This window comes from Patagioenas fasciata, chromosome 9, assembly GCF_037038585.1.
Source record: "Patagioenas fasciata isolate bPatFas1 chromosome 9, bPatFas1.hap1, whole genome shotgun sequence".
Taxonomy (NCBI): domain Eukaryota; kingdom Metazoa; phylum Chordata; class Aves; order Columbiformes; family Columbidae; genus Patagioenas; species Patagioenas fasciata.
Window position 1 is genome coordinate 20,556,440 of NC_092528.1, and position 19,803 is coordinate 20,576,242.

Here is a 19,803-nt window from a genome sequence, read left to right on the forward strand (position 1 = left end):
TAACTTCACTGGTCTTTCTTGGCTCTGCAGTTCTTGTTCTGCTCCCTTCTCTCTGATACACTTTTGTCTAAATCTATTTTTTACACCTGAAATGTCTTCTCATTTTCTTCTGCCTTCCTCCTTCAAACTCTGCAGTGTTTGTGCGGTCTGATTGTAGTTTCTGAAAGAGCAAGATGGAGATGACAAAGTCAAATATTCAGGACACACATTTTCAGTAAGACTTACTTCATTGTAGCTCACTTTATGAACTACTGCTGGCAAAAAAAAAAAATATCACAGGAAATATTCCAAGGATGGTTTTATGTTCTTCCCAAGAATGTGGGGAGGCAAAAAGAAGTTTCATGAGATAGGTGAACAGTAGTAGCTATCTATGCTGTTGGAAGGTCGGAGATGCTGTTCAGTGCTTGGTAAGTCTTTAGTTAATGCTTACCTGGAAGGTGATTTTTCTCCCAGTCTTTGGTAGCAGCCGTTGAATGAAAGGGTTATGTTCTTGGTTTATATGCTTCTCTGAGTAGGTGTCATGTGTCCAGTGACCAGAATTTGTAAAAGTGGTGACAATCACAAGTTTCTAGAATTTTTAAAGCATAGTCAATAGTGTTCTTTATCATAAAACTGAATAGACCAAGTCATCTGTGCAAGTCACCTCTGATTAGAAAATAATTTATAAGGATATAATTACAATCATTAACTGCCAGGTTATTTTTTTCTAATCCTAAAACCGGAGACAAACCAGGTAGTTAATGGCATGGAAAGCAGTGATGCAAACGTAACTAGGTTGGTACAAACTAAGAAATATTTCCAATCAAATCCTGAACACTAGGTTCTAATAGCACTTATACAGCTATTGCTGTCTTTAAAAAGATACAGTAACATGTTTGGCACGCTAATTTCAGTTTAAAATAATCATTTGAGTCAAATTCATACACCCAAGTCAGTAGCAGAATCTGGAGAAACAACCTTCATATGAGGTGGACTGAAAGTGATTTATTCACCGTATTCCTTTTAAACCTTGTACCCAGCTGTTGCGTGGGGTATAGCATGGGTGGGAGGAAAAAAGGAACTTCGTTTGCTCTTGAGCAGCTACCAGGAGCCACACATCATTAAGATCACATCCTGTTCATTCGGTGCAGCTACTCAAAGTGGGATTTGAGGGATTCGGTCGTGAATCTGCTCATTCAGTGGATCAACATAATGTGTTGAAATCAAGCTGTAACACTGAATAGCAGAAGAAACTTTCCACAGGGTACTTTTCGCCACCAGTGCAGCTCCCCAGAACAGGCATAGTTAAGAAAGTGTAAGAACTGTTTAATTCATGTTGGACCTGGAGAGGCAATGTTTTTGTAGCATGAGCATTCTCTGTGCACTGAGTGACTTTGGGAAGGTTTCTGACCCCAACCTCCCAGCCCCTCTGGGGGTGACTGAATGGCGCTGTGATTATTCACTCTCCAGGCCAGATAGATAGAATTCCATCCACTGGGATATTGACTCTTTAACATTCATCCGTGTGTGCAGCAGCACATTTATCCTAGCATACATCAGTAGCGATTACTGGTTTGATAAGGCTCTTAAAAATTCCTGTCTATGGTTATTACTTTTCTCATGACTGATAATCATGTTGAGTTATGCCCTTTCTTAATACTGAGAAGATGCAATAAAGTGAGTGTAACTCACACTCAAAACACCTGATCCATCTGAGTGGCAATTCAAATGTTTTTTCCTTTGGAATTACCAGTATATGTAATGACCATGAAGTAATGACTGTATTTGTTGTCTTGTAAATTTCTACTATTTAAAGAGCATTTGCTACATAAATACTACTGAATTAGCCATCTGCAGAGATGTAATTATGGTTGACTTTAAAGCTTATTTAAACAGAGAACATGAAAATCTTTTCATTACACCTGCAAAAGCAGAAAACCACTATAATTAGGGATTATGTCATGGCTGGCAACCAGCTTTCTCACTCCCCTGATATGAATGGTAAACTGGGGTGTACATACCGTAATTTATTTGTCCTGTATGTACTTCTCATGATTTTTCTTCCATCCTTTAAATTAGGTTGATTTTTACACTTAGTGAGTTCTGTCTGTATTATGCATTAGATCCATTATGGTTTTGATACAGTAAATATTGTTGTGTATATTGTAATTTAACATAGCATTAGTGGCCCTTAAGACAAGACTTTAGCCAAAACGTGCTTTCCAGGAATGTGTATAGTCTTGACTTTGCAAAGAAGATGTTTGTTTGTTTGTTTGTTTGTTTTGCATAATGACATTTATTTGAATAATTTGCCTTATTAGATGTTTTAGTCTATTTCACAGCAATTATATCTGTAAAAACCCTTCACAGAGGCTATTCCATGAGTTCCGTGCAGAGCTATCAGGCCAACTCCTAGCAAGTCTTCAGATTAGGATACAGTTTCCATTCAGTTTGCCTTGCTGGCAGATCTTGTTCAGGTCTGTGCTTATGATGCTTAAATAGGCCAAGAATATTTTGTTACAGAGAAAAATAGTGTATGATTTCAGAAAGTGATACAAAGTATTAAATTTTGCATTTGTTAAATATGACAGAAAGGTAATATTTCATATATCATTTTCTTATAAATAGTAGGGTTGATAACATCTTTTAGGTCCAAGAAATATATGGTTCCACATTTTTGGTCATGACAGAAAAAAACATTCATGTATGTTTGAAATATTAACCAGGAAGATTTCTCAAATATAGTGCAAATATAAGTGGAATTTATTGGAAAAAGAGTTAATATATAATACTCCCTCCGCTACTATATTACCCAGGCCATATGGCTTAGAAATTTGGTGGTGAGATCATTAACAGGAAAATCACCTGAAGTGTGATTTGAAAAAACATTAATTTCCTGTATATGCATTGAAGGGAATAAAAATACAACTTTAGGCATTTATTTAAAGAACAACTTATGACATAATTAAATTTTTATCCGTAGTTTACTCTTACAATAATGGCCTTTCTGATTTTGGATGTGAAGATAATCGTCTCGCATCTCATTATATGGAGTTACTCAGTAATGATAAATCGAGTCAGGATCAGAACTGGAGACGGAGGTCAAGCCAGTTTACTGCATCAGATACTGGACACTGCTTGCTGCTTTTTTTAGAAATGGTTAATCTTCCTTAGGAATCGGATGTTTTATGTGATTTCTAAATAACAATTCCTATGAAGCCCTTAGAACATCAGCTGTGAACCATTTGGAAATTATTTTATTAATTCACTTCCCTCAAGTCCTTCAAAATAGTATCACATCTGCTTTGAATTTGAGTATTTCAGGCTGCTACATCCTTAAAAGAAAAATAGTTTCCTCTAAATTATTCAGCATAAGCATATGTTTCTTTCATTTGAAAAGCAAGTGTAGCATAAATCAAAGAAAAACATGCCGACATTTTTTACCAACAGCTACATTATTTGAAATTTTACGAAGTGTATTTCATATCAGTTGATGCGAGCACATAATGTTTTAAAATATGGTTGTATTAATTTTCTTTAGTGCATCATCACTCTTACGTATAGATGCAAGTCCTTGTTTGAAGAAATTACAGAAAAAATATTGATGGATTTTAAAGGAAATTTTGAATTTCCACGGAGTATATATCATTCTGTCATCAGCAGTATATAGGGTTTGAAAGCTCTGTGGCAAAGAGTCTGATAGTGTGTTTTGTGGCTTCTTCACTGATGTCTAGATAAAGTTGCTTTATTAATTTCTATCAATCCCTAGGGAAAATCATGCCTAATTTTTTAGAGGACTATTCTTTAGCCATCATAAATAATCACGTGCAATTTCTGAAGATCAAATGCATCCTAATTTTTCTTTTTTCTTTCCACCTCTGTTCTGTGAAGTCATTCTGTACTGTTGAAGCTGTAGAATTGATTCGTCTTACTGATTTTATTTACTCCAAAGAAAGAAAGAAATAGGTTTCCTAAACTCAACAAATTTCCAACAGGGGAAAAACAGTGAGTGTAAGGTAATGTTGATGTTCAGCACTTGCAAACAGGTATTTTATTGATGCTTGATTTTACTCAAACTCATTCTTTAAACTAGTCAGACTTCTTAGCTACATTTTGCTTATTTGAGGCTGTTCCAGAACATCAGTCCTCCTATGATTAGCAGCTTACATCAAGCTTCCAGCTTCCATTTGTTCATGGTTATTTTATGTTACACTAGAAGCTGGTTTTCTGTCATAAGCTACAGAAATATAGAAAATTACAGAAAGAAATGAAGTAATTATTGTTTATTTCATAAAATGAAAAAGTTTTGGTACAAGTTGTCATAGATATAATATCCTGTTTGAAATCTTTTCCAGACCATCACAGAGCACTGTCCTATTATCAGAAAATCAAGATTAACATTCAGTTAGCTATATTTTATGTCAATCTTTTCTGTTGACAGTAATTATTCAACTGTCAAAAGAATCCTTTTCTTACATGTTTCAGAACAGGAGTGAAAGTGAATATTTTCTATGAATGTTGACTGTTGGTGATAAGAAAATCGCCAAACAACCTTTACTCAGCTTGATTTAACAGATCTTTCCATTTCTCTTTAGGATTCTGAATGCTTATACATGCAAATTGGAATCTGGCAGATGAATCTGTAACAATGACCAGGATAGGTTTAAAGGCAGGAAGGCCTGTAGGTAAGGATAGGATGGGTGTTTCCTGAGCCCAGTCTGACAGGGTCACCTGTTTAGGTGGAGGCTGTCAGGGGGTGCTGAGCACTGGCTGCTCCATGAAGGGTGGGCAGCCAAGCATGATGCTATGGCCAGCAGAACAGTGGCCCCTTCAGCCATAGGCCCAAGTGATGTGAACAGGGGGGCCAGGGGGAACCAGTAAGGCTGGTCAGGGCCAGCAAGATGTATTAGTACCCTCAAGGCCTTGACAAAGATCTAAGGGTTGCAAGGTACATCAAGCTGCAACTTATGCTGGAGGCAGGGCTAGGCTTTAGTGATAATTCACTAAGAGATTAGTGTGTTTTATAACAAGGCATTCATTACCTTTGAAAACATACTGTAACCAAAGATAGCTGTACAGAAATAGAAGATAATGTATCTTTTAACTACCTATAATTCAATTTTTTCTCTTTTTCCTTTGTTTATTTAGCAGGCAATCAAGCCAAAGTAAGCCCTAAGACACTTCGCAGAGCTGCCAAAATCAGGAGTTATTGTTTTAAAAAAACATATTCTAAATTGGCCTTTCAGAAATGAATTCAGCCTTCGAATAATTATCTCCTTGCAGTCTCATGTCCCAACAGGATTTTGTTAAATGCAGACTTACCATAACTTCCGTTTGCCAAATTTGACTCAATTAGAGGTGTCCTAACTCCTGTCTCTGCTATGCAATAAATTTCTGTCTGGCAGGGAAAGAATTTATCTAGTTTAGCACTGTCACATAATGATGCCTTTGAAATGCCTTTCAGCTGGTTAGACTATTTGGGTTTGATGTCTAGATTACCTGTAGCTTATCGGCTGCTGATACCATGCAAATATCTGTCTTTCTGGCAGACTTTCACCTTTGAGTGTACATGATTTAAATATATCACTTTCTGTAATATATACTGGTAGAACAATTTGCAGTCCTATAAATGAGAGCACTAAATTAAGGCAGTTGATGGCTCTTAAAAAAGGATAGAATGTGTAGCAAACAAAAGTTAGGAACGACACATGACAAAAAAAGGATCCTTAAATAGAATATGCTAAGTTTGTGAAGGGATAGAGTAACATTTACAGCTAAGATTGGCTCCCATATCCCCATCTTTCCTGGTCACCTGCATGATGTTTGATCGCACAGCCCCAGTGCCAGTGAGTTCCACCATTCAATTCAGCAAGAAATGAGCATGGTAGAAAAAAGTTTTTCCTCTGGATTCGCTATAATGACATGTAATGACAGTTCACCACTGCATACATTTTCTCCTGATAAAAGTTAGTCTTACGTGGCTGGGAGCTGTAATTTTATAATTATAAACCTTCTGCCACAACAGTGCTGTGACATAAAATAGGTAAGATAAAATAACTGTATGGGGGTGTCAAAAAAGTTTTAAAAATAGAGAGGAAAGGAGAAGCACTGTTGGAGATCAAAAGCAAAAGGGGAGTTTTCTCTACCTTCACCATACATTTTCTGAGGTACAAAGTAGTGTAAATAAGCAAGTATAAATCAACTCATGCAGTTCCAGAGAAGAAAAATTTGTAATATTTCTATGTCCTACAATGAATAAATACCCTGTGGAACTGAAAGTCCCAGCATGTAAATAATATTATTAGAAAGCATTTGTAGATATTTATTTGCCAAGTTAATAACATTTTATGTTTTACAAACAGGAATGAAAACAAACTCCTAGATGTAAGAAAAGTGCTTTCAAAACTGAACATTTTCAAGAGAAAGGGAAATGCAGAAAATCCCTGTTCTAGTGTGCTTTTTTTTTCTTAGAGAGTACAAGAAAAAATAATTCAGGGTTTTATAAAACTGAGTTTGTGAGGATGCTGAAGCAGTTCTAGTTGCAGCACATTGTGTTATAACTGGAATAGACAGAGGCTGCCCATAGCACTTAACTGTAAGTAATTCTAATGTGATTCCACAGAGAAAACCTGCAGTCATTTCATGTTGGACTGCGTACTTGCCATCATGTCCTAATGATTTAATAATTACTTTTCAAAATCTCAGATGTAGGCTCTTTGATAAGAGTCTATTTGTAAGTACCTGAATAATTCAGCTTGTAGTGTACATTACCTAAACACAAACTTTTCTTGTAAGATAAAAAATCCCTTTTCATGGCGAGAATAACGTAATAATCTAGTTCTATCTTGTATTGTCTACTTGTTCTAATGTAATCTCCAAAATAGTTTGACATTGTGTTAAAGTCGACATATTCTTAGTGTGAACTGTGATTCAGGACTTTGTCAAATTCATTTTGGTCTGGTAGGGGTGATACTGCATCCTTACTTGTGGTAATGCAAAACAGCCTTTAACTCTAATGGCATTATTTTGATCAAGAATGCTTATTTTTCTAGGTCTGTAAAGGGCTCACAAAAGTTATAGAAAAGGTTCTTTCAGAATTAATTTTTATAGTTTCTTTGCTTTAGTTTACTAAGGCTGATTCTTTTGTTTGGAGCCATTTTACCTCTTTCAGTGGTACTGCGTGAAGTTATTAATTAGGTTTCCTGCCTCAGTGTTACACTTTTCAGGTCAGTGTGAGGTTTCATTGAAACAAGCCCATTCAGATGAATGATGTGTGTAGTAATTTCATTAATGTCATCAATAATGTATTGCACTTTTCTCTGTAGGAGTCTCTCTTCGTTTTGTGTGGGTCAGGCTGACTGTGTGAATTATGTTTATAAGATCAAAATAGTTAAAGATGAAGGTAGATACTTAAGCGATTAGGCCAGAGGCTGGAATTGTTGTTTTAGAGGTGTAGGCTACAAAACCAATTTGTATTAAGGAATGTTTAAGTAATTGAATTTCACAGTACAAATTAAAGTCTCTTGGTATCATTATGCATGTTGTGGTCACATAGTGATATCTTGTGCCAATGAAATAGCTGGGGTTTATTTTTCAGTCCATGTGTAATCTATAATGAAAACACTTTTCTGACTTGTAAAGCCTTGGAAGTAATAAACAGGGGTAGCCATTTTTTTCTTTTGATGAAGCTTGGACAGAGATAAGAAGTAAAATAGTATAACTTGACTCTCATGAACATGCATAAAGAGAGAAATCATTTTATGCAACAAAGGGGTGGCGTGGTTTGCCAAGCAAAGATAAGTAATTGGAAAATGTAAGATCCTAGTGAGAATTCCTAGCAGAAAATCTGAAAAAATAGGTGCTGTATAATGTTACTTATTACTATTTGCATACATAAAAATAAAAAAATAGGTTATTTCATATTTTGCAATCAGCTGTGCCAAAGTCATGTTCCTATTGCAAAATTTAAGGTATTTTTTGTAATTATGACACCAGACTGCTTATCTCTCTCATTCATCAAACAAGTTAGCTTTTCTCATTAGACACTGATTTGTACCATAGCCAGGTGGGATAGCCTAGGAATACTTGTCATTTACAGTGGATCACCTGCCTGTGGATTTACTGTGGAATTACCTCTGATTCGGAAAGCACAGCAGTGGAGTTAAACTGCATTAACATCCCTGTATGTCTTTTAGCCTGTGTGTCTTGTTTAGAGCACATTTGAAGATGGGATAGGAGAAGATATGTTCCTGTTCACTACAGACATTTCGTCAGCAGTCCCCAAATGTTCAGGTCCTCATCTCTTTATTCTGATTTCTAGCAGGCTAAGTTAGTGTTCCTCTGCTGATTGTTACTGTCTTATCACGTTTTTAGTTGTTGACATTGCCCCCAATAGAGAAATAGAGGGATCCAGATATAGATCAAGATGTCAGTGTTGTAGGCATTTGGAGCAGAATTCTAGCTCAGTCAAACTCTCGCAACCACCAGCAACCAGACAGGACCATCACATGCCTCCTGAGTGAAGAAAGTAATGTGGTTATCTCTAGCGTTGCCCCTGCTGTTCAAGGGCTTTGAGAGGTGGTGAACAGGTTTCTATCTCCCTGTGAACTATGGGAACTGTAGAGGAGAGTTCTTCAGAAGCCTGGTTCTGCTCACACAGATCTCAGCAGGAGTCCCTGAATTGATGTCAGAAGGAGCAAAATCAATCCCTGCTTTGAAAACTACAGTATTTCCCATAGCACAGCGTATCCTAAAAAAACAGCCAACCAATAATTTTTCTGGTTCTCGACAAAGACAGTTTTTGTTTACTGTATCACAGACACTTTAGGGACAGTCCGTGATATAACTTTAGTCACCTTTGAGTGTACACTGCCTTGTAGTCTCAAGGCACCAGAGCATCAGCTCAGAACCGAGGGAGCAGATGCTTGTCCTCCTGGCTGCCGCAGTGCGAGCTGAAGAAGTTGTTGCTTCATCTGCTTGTTGATGTCCTCTTGATGGATGGAGGTTTCTGTCCCTGCTGAGCTATTCCTTCAAGTACTCCTAACCCGTTTCATTCTAAATGGTCTAGGTCAGTGATGACCTACTATTTAAAGTGAATAAGCTCTCCTGCTGCAGTGTTGGATTCAAACCGTTTCCCTCCTCTGTTTAAAACTCCTAAGTATTGCGTTGCAGAACGCTTGAAATGACTAGATGTATTGGTGTCAGGGGATAAAAAGCTTCCCATTTCTGTTGCATAGTGCTGGTTTTGGATGTACACCTAATATAAGAAGGTTAAAACATAAAGACTGAAAAATGATGTTATGAGGACAGGAGTTATTTCATATCTTTGAAAAACACTGCCCCTCATTCAAGGCATTTTTTCAAACTGCAAAACATACCAGAAGATTTTAGATGTTTGTGGTGTGATTTATTGGGCTACTTCATTGGCATTCCCCCTTGCAGACTGATAATTAGATGACATATAATAGTCAGATGCACTTTTGTGGTCATCGATCTTGTAAGTACTTGGCAGTTTTATTAGTAATGTGGAGTTGCCATTGGGCCTGTTCTTTCACGCAGTTAGGTTACTGACAGAGAGTATCTAAGTTGACCTGCTCTATTGCTGTGGTTTCATTCTGTGAAACAACTTCTCCCCTACCCTGAACACCTGCCCTGCGTTTAAGGTTAAGGTCCTGTACCAAATCATGTGTAGCTTTCCTGTTTCAAATTTTACTCACTTTTTTACAATCAAAGGAGATCCTAGACAGAGATTTCTGATACTTACATGCTCTTCTAATTAGGATAGTGATTAGACCTGCTTTTAGATAACCTTGATAGCCTGCTTCTTAAAGTCTCATTGAAATCACTGACCAGCTTTGAATTCTGAGCTTTCAGCACAGCATACAGATAACATTTCCAAGGAATCAGACCTTACTTTTGCATCTGTTTTCGTACAAGCCATTAAAAGGTCTTGCAGATATTATAGGAAAATACAGATTTTGTTTCATAAGGGTTTTGCTGTACATTCCATTTGTTTCCTTCCTCAAGTACATGACATTAAAGATGAGTTGCTCTTGTTCTCATGCGACAAAGGATTATTGATGAAATAAAGGCTCTGCTGAAGGCAATGAGAATTTTACCATTTACTTCAATGCAGCTAGAATTTCACCTTTGAAGTGTGAAATAAATAAAAGAGCAGATAGGAAAAAAAAAAATCTATGCCTAGGGTCCACAGTAATAATCAAAGTTTTTTTAGAAGGGAATAAATGGAATCCAGCTGAGCTGTGAAATACTTCATGAGGGGTGAGATAGGCTCATGATTTTGAATGAAATCTTAAATGATCGAAAAGAATGTGAGATTTCTTTGATGGATTTTGTGAATGTTTCGATGTATTTACCCCTAGATCAATCAACAGGTGCAGTTTACAAAGCTGTAATAAATACGCCATTATCTTTCAGTTTGCCGTGGGTCAGCTTTAATGTGCATAATATGTATCCTCTGTAAAGTGTGGCTGATGCTTCCAGGGTTTCTTGATGATTTATGATGATTTTTTTTGAGTAAAAGGTTTACCATTCTCCATTGTTCTCTTTTAGGAATATTCTTTACAGACTGGATGAAAGGACAAGCCAGTTTTCAGTATTGCTAGAGGCACGGGAGCACTGCAAACTACATCTGTCAAATGAGACCATGCAAGCAGCCTTGTCGGAGGTGCTGAACAGCATCAGTTTAGCTCAGGCTTACTTCAAAGCAGGACTTGATGTGTTTGAGTCTACCTTCGCTGGAAAGAAATGAGAGGATTCTCTGCATTCTAAGACGTTTGTTTACAACTAGCTAAACAAAAGTTGAGCTTGGACCGGAATTTCTCTAAGGGTGAAGCCTTCCTCAACTTTTCTTTCAGTTGGCGCTTAAAGGTACCGCAATGCGCGTTTTTATAAATATAAAACAGTCTTTTGCACTGTTCACAGTATATCTCAAACGTCTGTTTCTGAATGTAGAAAACATAATGAGAGGGAATAACACTTAAGATATGATTTTTGAAAGGACATCTGCTGTATTTTTTAATGTAAAATATATTTTTATGACTTAAGAGCTCAATCTTGCAAAATACCAAGCACATTCTGCAATATGCTGAAGACCTGGTTCTGAGACACCCCAGGTGCATACCCAGGTGAGCTTTCCACACCTACTGTCAGAAAAATGTGATTTACCTATACTCTTGTGTTTCTTAGCTTCCTCAGTAAACTCATCTTCGTACTCCTTTCAGACTAAGCAGTTGAAGGATTTGGCATTTCCTTGGGTAACCAGCACCAGTGTTAATCAGGAAATGCACAAAACACCCTTACCAGTGCAATCCAGCAGTGCTGTGGAACAAAAAATACCTCATTTCTGAGAATACAGATAAAATTTGATCATTCCATTTCTGTAGGAAAAATAGTTGTTTTCTTTAGTAATTCTTGGAGAGAAAACTTTTGTGATGATTTCAAATTATTTGAAAAGTTTGAATCAGGAATTACGCTTGTACAAAAATACTTTAAATTTTTGTGTTAAATAAAATAACTGCCTAGTCTTATAAGGCTACAGGCCTTATAAGCTTATACTTTCCCAAAACCAGCTCTTCCTAAATTTCTAGAGAACAGTAAATGAGAAGACCTAAAACTTCTGGGAACATTTTTGGGGTTCCACCACCTGCTGTTCTAGGCTGGATCATTCCATCAGTAGTGCCTGGCATGTAGGACAAGCACAAGCAAAACATAAATTCCTTCCCTACTGCAAAACCAGGAATTCACCTCTGGAGGCACAAGCTGATGAATCATATTGCAGGACTAAAACTCCTATCTGTTTTGCATTGGTGGAAACCCTGTACAAAGGCTGTATTCACACCATTACCTTGTTGACCTGAAGTAATCCGTGAATGAGAAGAACAGGAAGTGCAGTGTCCTAAACTCTAAGGGGGTGATATACACACTTGAGAATTGCAAGTCTTAATGATATAAACAGCTGAAATTGTTAAGCCCTATTGGGTTTAGAGTTTTAAAATCTCAGATGATTCTGGGATCAGAGCATAAAAAATTAATTTTATATAGATACTTAGAATTGAAATATAATTTATTTGATGGAAACATTAGGTGTATTGTTACCTGTTTTGCCATGGAAACATTACAGAAACATTTCAGGTTGAAATGAAAATGGAAAAAGTATCTGCATTGATGTAAAAAAATTACCTTCAGGAAAACTTCAAAGTGCACAATTTGGTGAGAGGATGAAAGCTCATGAAACAGTACAGCTTTTAAAAGTCCATGTTCACAAAGCAAGAGAGTTTTTTACAGATCTGGGTTTCTGTTTTCAAAAGTCCTTGGCAAATGAGTCTCTGCTCACAATGACCTGGGATTAGGTACACATAGCTGTGCTGTTGCTAAATTTCTTTGCAAGTTATTATTATAATATGAGCAAAAGCATCCCAGGTCTGACCAGAGGCGGGTTGATGCAGTTGTACAGCTACAGCTGAAGTGGGAATATGGTCAACATCAGTCAGCGTGACTGCATGAACTTAGACATGATTATCTCCTATATTTACTTGTCAACTGATAAGCAAGAGTGTATGTTTTATCTTCTGCTGATGCTGGTACCAATTCAGTTTACTGAAGAGAGAATTTGACTCTGAAAAGTGAACAGTTTTTCTGATATTGAAATGTTTTTGCATCCCCTTGTTTCCACAGTTTTAATTATTGTAATGTTTAAATGGTTGGAATAGCCACATTTGACTTGTATGTTTATTTTGTGATAGTATTCGGGGAGGTACTGTGCACACTATATTTGAATTGTATTTTCTGATAGGGACCACTCTTCTAACAGATCATTTAGAAACATCTTTCCTTTAGAGTGCTGACTTGTAGTGGACCCAGTGTCTATACTCTTAAATGATATAGGGTCAGGTGCCATTAAGAGACCAAAACCAGAAATTAAAACTTCCTTTAACTCTTCCAGGTGAATTTAATAACCGCTTCTTTAGTCTTTGTATGTATGTTCCACCAAAACCACTTCTGATGTGACCAAAGTGTACTCATGCAAAATCAGTGAAATCTGTTGGGAAGATTATCCCTTATGTATGATTTCTCAACCATGTAATTCCTCACTTTATCTTGTTTTCTCACTAATGTCCTTCTATAACCACTTTTAAAGTAGCAGACTTCAAAGTAGTACACCACAAAAAGCACTGCTACTATAAATGCCTTTCTATACTAGAGACAATCGTAATTCTTGTTGGTGAGATTAATCAGATGAGCTATTTAGGGTCTTAAATGCATTGATTTTGATGTCATCTCACACTTCTAGATCTCAAGGCTTTTATTTCAAATGTTCAGATCTCATGTATAAGTGAATGCTCAGTGATAATATTTGGACCATTATAGCTTCGGAAAAGGCACTTTTGAGCCATATCCTTCCATTGATTTTTAAATCCTATCTATTGACTTGAAAGAATTTATAGCAAGCTAAGGTCCTAAATACCTGGTGTCTTTCTAACATAGAATTTTTGCCCAGCCAGCTGTGAAACATCTGCTAAAGGAAGGTGTTAGTAAATCATAGTAGCTTGCCCAGATTGAATTCTTTCCTGTATTGTGTTGAACTAAATGGAGCACCCTTAAAGGCAGAAGTTAATGTTTGAAAATTGCCTGAATAATACTAAAAATCTGTTACCTTTTCAGAAAGATGAACTGCCAGAGTCAGTATAACAAATGTGTTGATTGCTAAGTAATCTAGAGTCATTCTCACAGTGACCAGAAAATCCCTGCAGCTTGCAGTATTTGTACATTGAGACAGTTAATAATAAAAGGCTAATAAGATTTTATTAGTGAATATTTTAAAGAGTCTATAAAGCAGCTAAAGTACAATCAACTCAGATGAATAGTAACTACACGGGAGCTAGATTTTGAGTGCTAACCTCAAAAAAGGCAGTTAATTGTCTTTATCATCCGAGAATAACAGTATCTGTGCGAATATGCAAACACACGAATGCCTTATATCTTCAAAACACTGTGCAAACATTTATTTACTTGTAGTGATATGCTACATCTACATAAACATAGAGATAAATAATATCTACATGAGAAAATTAGCAGACACTTTGCATTGCTTCACTTTTTAGGAAAGTATGTAAGTCTGGAGGTGTAAAAGAAGAAACTTCAGCTGACCTCAGTTCTTGGAGCAGTAGGTGGGGAAAGATTAAATCTCTCAGGTATCACCGAAGGGACCTCTGGAGGTCACCTAGTCCAACCTCCCTGCTCAAGCAGGGTCTCCTAGAGCCAGTTGTCCAGTGGGGACTATGTCCAGATTTCTTTTTAATATCTTAAAGGATGGAAATTCCACAACCTCTCTGGGCAACTGTACCAGTGCTTGATCACCCTCGCAAATAAGTGTTTTGTTCTTCTGTAGATATAGTTTCTCCAAATGTCTCCCTCTGTTTCTTAGTTGTTGAGTTATTGTGATTGGTCTAATTACAAGCGTTCAAAAGAGAACTATCATTCGGTGAAAACTCTTGGCCAAGGTCCCTAGGATTTCACGCTTAATATGTTGGAAAGTTTGTATAAGGAGATTTGTCCTTTAAGCCATGGACTTTATTTTAAGTTGTAGAGACTAATGTCTTTTATCTTTTGAGGTCTTTTTGTATGGTGTCTGATTTCCAGTCACAGTATTTCTATATGCATTAAGAGAGTGACTGAGAACAAAAGATGCATACGCGTAGCTATGTGCTATATGAATGTATCTATTTTAACCAAACTTTGGGAGCTCAGTGCAATTTTATGGCTTTTGTTATGCAGAAAGTCAGGTAATATAATGGTGTATGTCGTTCTGGCTTTAGAAGCTATTAAATACCATAAACATAGTTATGTCTGGGCCTGTACTTTCAAGGGAGCAGTTAAGAGTTTCCTCCAAAGCCTTGTGTTACAAACTGCTCTCTGTGTTACTCAGAAGTGGGTACCTCTGACATACGTTGTAGTTGCTACCTCAGGAAACAGAGTTTGGAAGATGTTCTTTCCCTTTAGCACTCTCTAAATTTTAGCAGCATTACCAGTCACAGAAAGGTGAATGATGGGAAACAAAGCTCATTTTAAGATGCCTGGGACCTAAATTTTGAAAACAGCCTTATACAGCACAGTGAATGTTCAAAACTCAGGTGTGTTCTGTTGGAGCTCTGAGTCTACCAAACTTGGAATAGAGGCTCCAATTTGGCAAGTTAATGTCTCAGAAATAGAGTACACAATTAGTTACTGTCTATTAAAGGTTATATTAATGGTAAAAATTACTTGCCTACCAATGCAGGGATAGGATTTCATCACCCTGGATAGTTTTTGGTGGCTTTAATCATCAGACTGTCGTCTTCTCCTCTACCACCATGTTCTCCAAGCCCCTGCAGTCAGCTTCTCTCACATCCTCATGTCATGTGATGACTTTCCCCATTCCTCATGACCTTTTTCTCTGTCATTTCCACTAGTTTTCTGTCTCCCTTCTAGTTCCTTATTACTTCTTTCTTTAATTCGCCAGCCACCAAGTTAATCCCCCTATTTTCTCCCTCTGATCTCAGTCACATGTTTTGTTCCCCATCTGGTTCTCAACTCACCTCCCTTATATTTAGATTCTTATTCCCGGTACAGCTGACAATAATGAAGAGCTGAAGGTAGTGTAAAAGTCCTGCTCAGATCCAAATGGATAAAATGTAAGGAGACATCATCTGTTAAATTCAAAGTATTCTCTTCTGAGAATGTGTAGTGAGCAATTTTTTCAATTATGACTTGGTTGAATGGAAGCAGATTTTCTTGGGGCCTGCAAAGTATTTTTTCCTAGCTTCTTTCTCTCTACTGTCTAGACTGGCCAATTCCCTCAAAACTATCAGTGTACGAAGCTGATAATCTTGAAAGTTTTGAAATAAATTTTCCAAAGTTGGGTAAGAAATTATAGACATAGAGTCGGAGCTGCCTACTATCTGCCTACAAAAAAAAATAAGCAGTACGTAAGCAAATGATTTTTTTTCTGACCTTATGCATGCCATCCAATACTTTTATTACATGATGTCTACACGTAAAATTTATGTGTGCAAATATCTGAGTAAGGAAAGATGGTTAGAGCGGAAACAGAACTTGGTTACTCTATTGCGGTGTTTTAAATGTTTGAGGATAATAAGGACTGAAGCCATATGCACAAACCTGTGCTTGAACATGCACACTTAAACCTAGGACATGCCTAAGAATAATGAATGCTCATCTAGGAAGCAAAGGATTTAAGAATATCTAAAATAGACTGCATGTTTACTAAAACTATGGTGCTGTCAAGTCTTTTTTTTTTTTCCCTAATTTTAATCTCATTGCCCCTGGTTATTTCTAATATTGCTCATACACACTTGTCATAGCTGGAGAGTATGTACACCTGCAGATTTAGATTTACTGGAAGATTATGTTTCCCCTCAGGCTTATGGATTTGCTCTGTTTTTTTTCAGCAGGGTTGACTTTACCATGGCTGCTTATCAGGGTTCTGTTACACGTGAGTGAGGTCAGCAGAATTTTGCCACAATTTACGGGCTTTCCCAAAAGATTTGGTATCAGAATATTGTTTATTTGCATTTAGTCTATTCTCTTTAATCTCTCAACATAGATTATTACAAGCAAGAGTGTATTTTTCAAAAAACAGGCAAGAGTCTCTTGGTCAATGTTAAGTAAGCCACAGCAGAGAATACAAATGTTTATGTACAAGTGATGTATTATAATCTAGTATTAACTTAATAGTTATTATAAATATTGGCACAGATTAATGCACACGTTCTCTTGGGAGCTTCACAGATTGGAATTAATACAAGGACTTAATTTAAGAAAAGGCATGGAACAACTTTTTGCTGTCTAAATGTAGTATATGCTTACTCGTCTGACTAATCCATTTGGTTGAAAAAGATTAGGGTTTCGTTTAAGCTACTTTCCTCTGATTTAATTTTCAACAAGCCTTTGAAAATGAAATCTTGTTCTTTATTTTTCTTTTAAATGTGTGCTGCCTTTAGTGTTTATGAAAAACTTACCATGTGTTAGACAGTACACCATCTTCTTGTCTGGTCATTACTGGATTATTTGATAGAATTAAAAATGATATTTCAAAGCATGGTCTTTGGAAGGAGGTCCTTTACTGACCAGTTAATGTATATATGATACTATATGCTGGGGTGGCTGCCTTTACAATGCAGTGGTATAGGTATGAAATATGATGCTTTGAGGCACTAATTTAAGAGAAAACGTTTTTTTAATACTATTGCAAAGACCTGCTAATTTTCCCCTATTTGAAACTCTTCCCTCCTGAGCATACTGGTGATATAACAATGCAATACCAAGTTCTCTTAGTACTTGCTACAAACTCTTACTACAGGTGGCATGCTAGAGGGTTGTCTGAGCCATCAGTGTATTTCTACCGTTTTTAATTCGTGTCTCCTGTAGCCCCACTCAGCTTTTATGTAGCACAATCCTGATACTGGTCTGAAGGACACCAAGGTGAGATGCATAGGTCTGACTGATGTGTTAGCTTGCTACAGAAACTGCTGTTGCTCCCTACCCTTAAAAAGTAAATAATCATTGGTAAGTGCTTCCCAAACTTTTGGTGTTTTCAGTCTGTGTACTGAGGATTCAGAAAAAGTACTGGAACAATGCAGTCTCATTACTTGTTCTCAACAGCTGAAACATCTTGTAGTCTATGAATCCACTACAGGAGAAAAAAGGAGGTGCTCAGTTTTCATACTTAAAGCAGATAAGATGAATACAAATTCTCTTTGTTTTCCATTTGCAGTTTATGCAAGTTAATATGCATCACGCTCTCATCACATATATAGTATGGTTTGGTCTTCTGAGACAAATGGAAAATGAATGTGATTCTGTATCCAGAGGAAGTATGATGAATTCAGGGAACACTTCACATTGAAGTATCTTTAACTGTTTGCATAGTATGAGAAGCAGCACAAGATACTCGGAACAGATACTTTTGGGGGTTTTAGTACAGGTCTGGAAAATAATATTCTTCTGCGTAAGGCCAGATTTTAGCATTGCATTCATACGTAGCTTCATGGTAATGTATTGTACGTCCTCATTGCTCTCCCTTTGAGGATTAATGCTCACGTGCTGTTATCAGTGATCATGTTAGTGTCAATATGAACTATTATTTTTATGTCATGTTACACCTTACAAAGTTTACCTAATCAGATGGAATATGCGAGTATTTCTGCCTTTTGTGTGCAAAAGAGCAGCTGTCAAGTTCAGTTATCTTTGTCAGGCTTTGACACAGAATGTGAGATGCCTGAATGATGACTGCTTCATTCCATCTATTTCCAAATTTCCATGTAGTAAAATCAAGTTGCCACAATTGATAGCTAGTCAATTCAGAATATTAAGTAACTATGTTTTCTTGAACATGCAGTAATAAAAACTTGATGCGGTGATTCCTGGAAACCAATAAATATCATGTTATGTGGAAATGTGCAATGAAAGGTTGATTTTTATAACACATTATAGAATGTTGAGTCTGAATAGAACAGTTTATTTGCAAAATTAGTTTACTTTGTATCAATTTGTACTTTTATAACAAAGTGTAATAAAAAGGTAACATTGGCCATTAATGTGAGTAGATTCTGCATACTTCGATTAAAAAGGACATTTTACTTTTTGTGCTGTGAATATAATTTTGCAGTTTCTGAGAGTGTTCGTACAGAAGGTACTGTGGACTGGAACTCAGACATTTTGTGAAAGTGGTGTTTTTCCATAGTTACATTTTTGCTAGAAATTAAACTGGAATATGAAGATGTGTATAATGTACATTGCACTGACTGATTTGGAATTATATTCATTTGTTTTTTGTCGGTTTTGCTTTCTCTTTTTAATTGGTTCTGCCAGTGAGCTGTAACATATGCCTCTCAAGCTGCTGATTCAATAGGATGGATCCCAGGGCAGTAAAACATAATGAGAAGAAGGAAGAAAAAGAATAGCTAGACAGAACTTCAGAACCTGGGATGTGATAATTTACTGACAGGTAAATTTTGGATTATTGACTTTTTTAGGTGTTGGCATATAGAAAACCCAGATATTCAGATAATTTGTCTTTCAGGTAGAAAGAAATTTTCCTTGTATGTTTTTGAGAATCAAGAATTTGAAAAGTAGGCAGAGACTTTGGATCAAACTCAAAGTATTCACGATGAGACCATTATTTTAAAAAGAATGAAAAGAAGCTGCTGAACAGCCTTAATGCTGTCTGAAGAAAGAAACCAGTTAGTTCTGAAAATCTTGATATCTAACATTCAGATGATATCAAATTCAAATGATCAGTCTTTTTCCTGTAGTTCAGAGGTCTTGAAATTATAAGGTACTTCTTATCTCAGAAAAATATGAATTCCATGTTTTGCTTATAGTCTGTGACAACTTGGAGGCTTTTTTGTACTTACAAGGCACTTGAGAGGTGTAATGAAATAGTTTCATTGTAAGTGAATATGTATGTCCAAAATTTATTTCCATTTTTTGTAGGGTTTTTTTGAAACTGCTTTTCTGTTCACCAGATTAAAAGGAAAAATAAAAGTGATACCTTGTTAATATTTTTAATCATGGCTAGATCATTAACCTAGTTTGATAAATTAGCTTCTTACAAAGTGCAGCTCAAACTAGAATGTCTCACGTCGTATTGAAGACTAATTTGTGAAACATATTCCTTCAGAATATGTTTCGTTTAAGCCATGTAAACTTGTGCCATGAAAATAAAGCCAACTGTATATCCAAAGTTTTATACATGTATCCAGTTTTCAGTTCCTGCTGACAGATCTGTGGAAGCCGTTGTTA

At 36.5% G+C, this 19,803-nt stretch overlaps 1 protein-coding gene across 9 annotated transcripts in view; it reads left to right on the forward strand.

The window, feature by feature from the left end:
* Window positions 1–19,744, forward strand: part of NAALADL2 (N-acetylated alpha-linked acidic dipeptidase like 2) — a 444,279-nt gene extending 424,535 nt beyond the window's left edge. For all 9 annotated transcript variants that reach the window (XM_071812576.1, XM_071812575.1, XM_071812577.1 and 6 more), the window contains one exon: window positions 10,552–19,744. In XM_071812576.1, the coding sequence (XP_071668677.1) occupies window positions 10,552–10,750 (199 nt within the window). In that variant the 3' untranslated portion in view covers window positions 10,751–19,744. The remainder of the gene's footprint in view (window positions 1–10,551) is intronic.
* The last annotated feature ends 59 nt before the right edge of the window (window positions 19,745–19,803 follow it).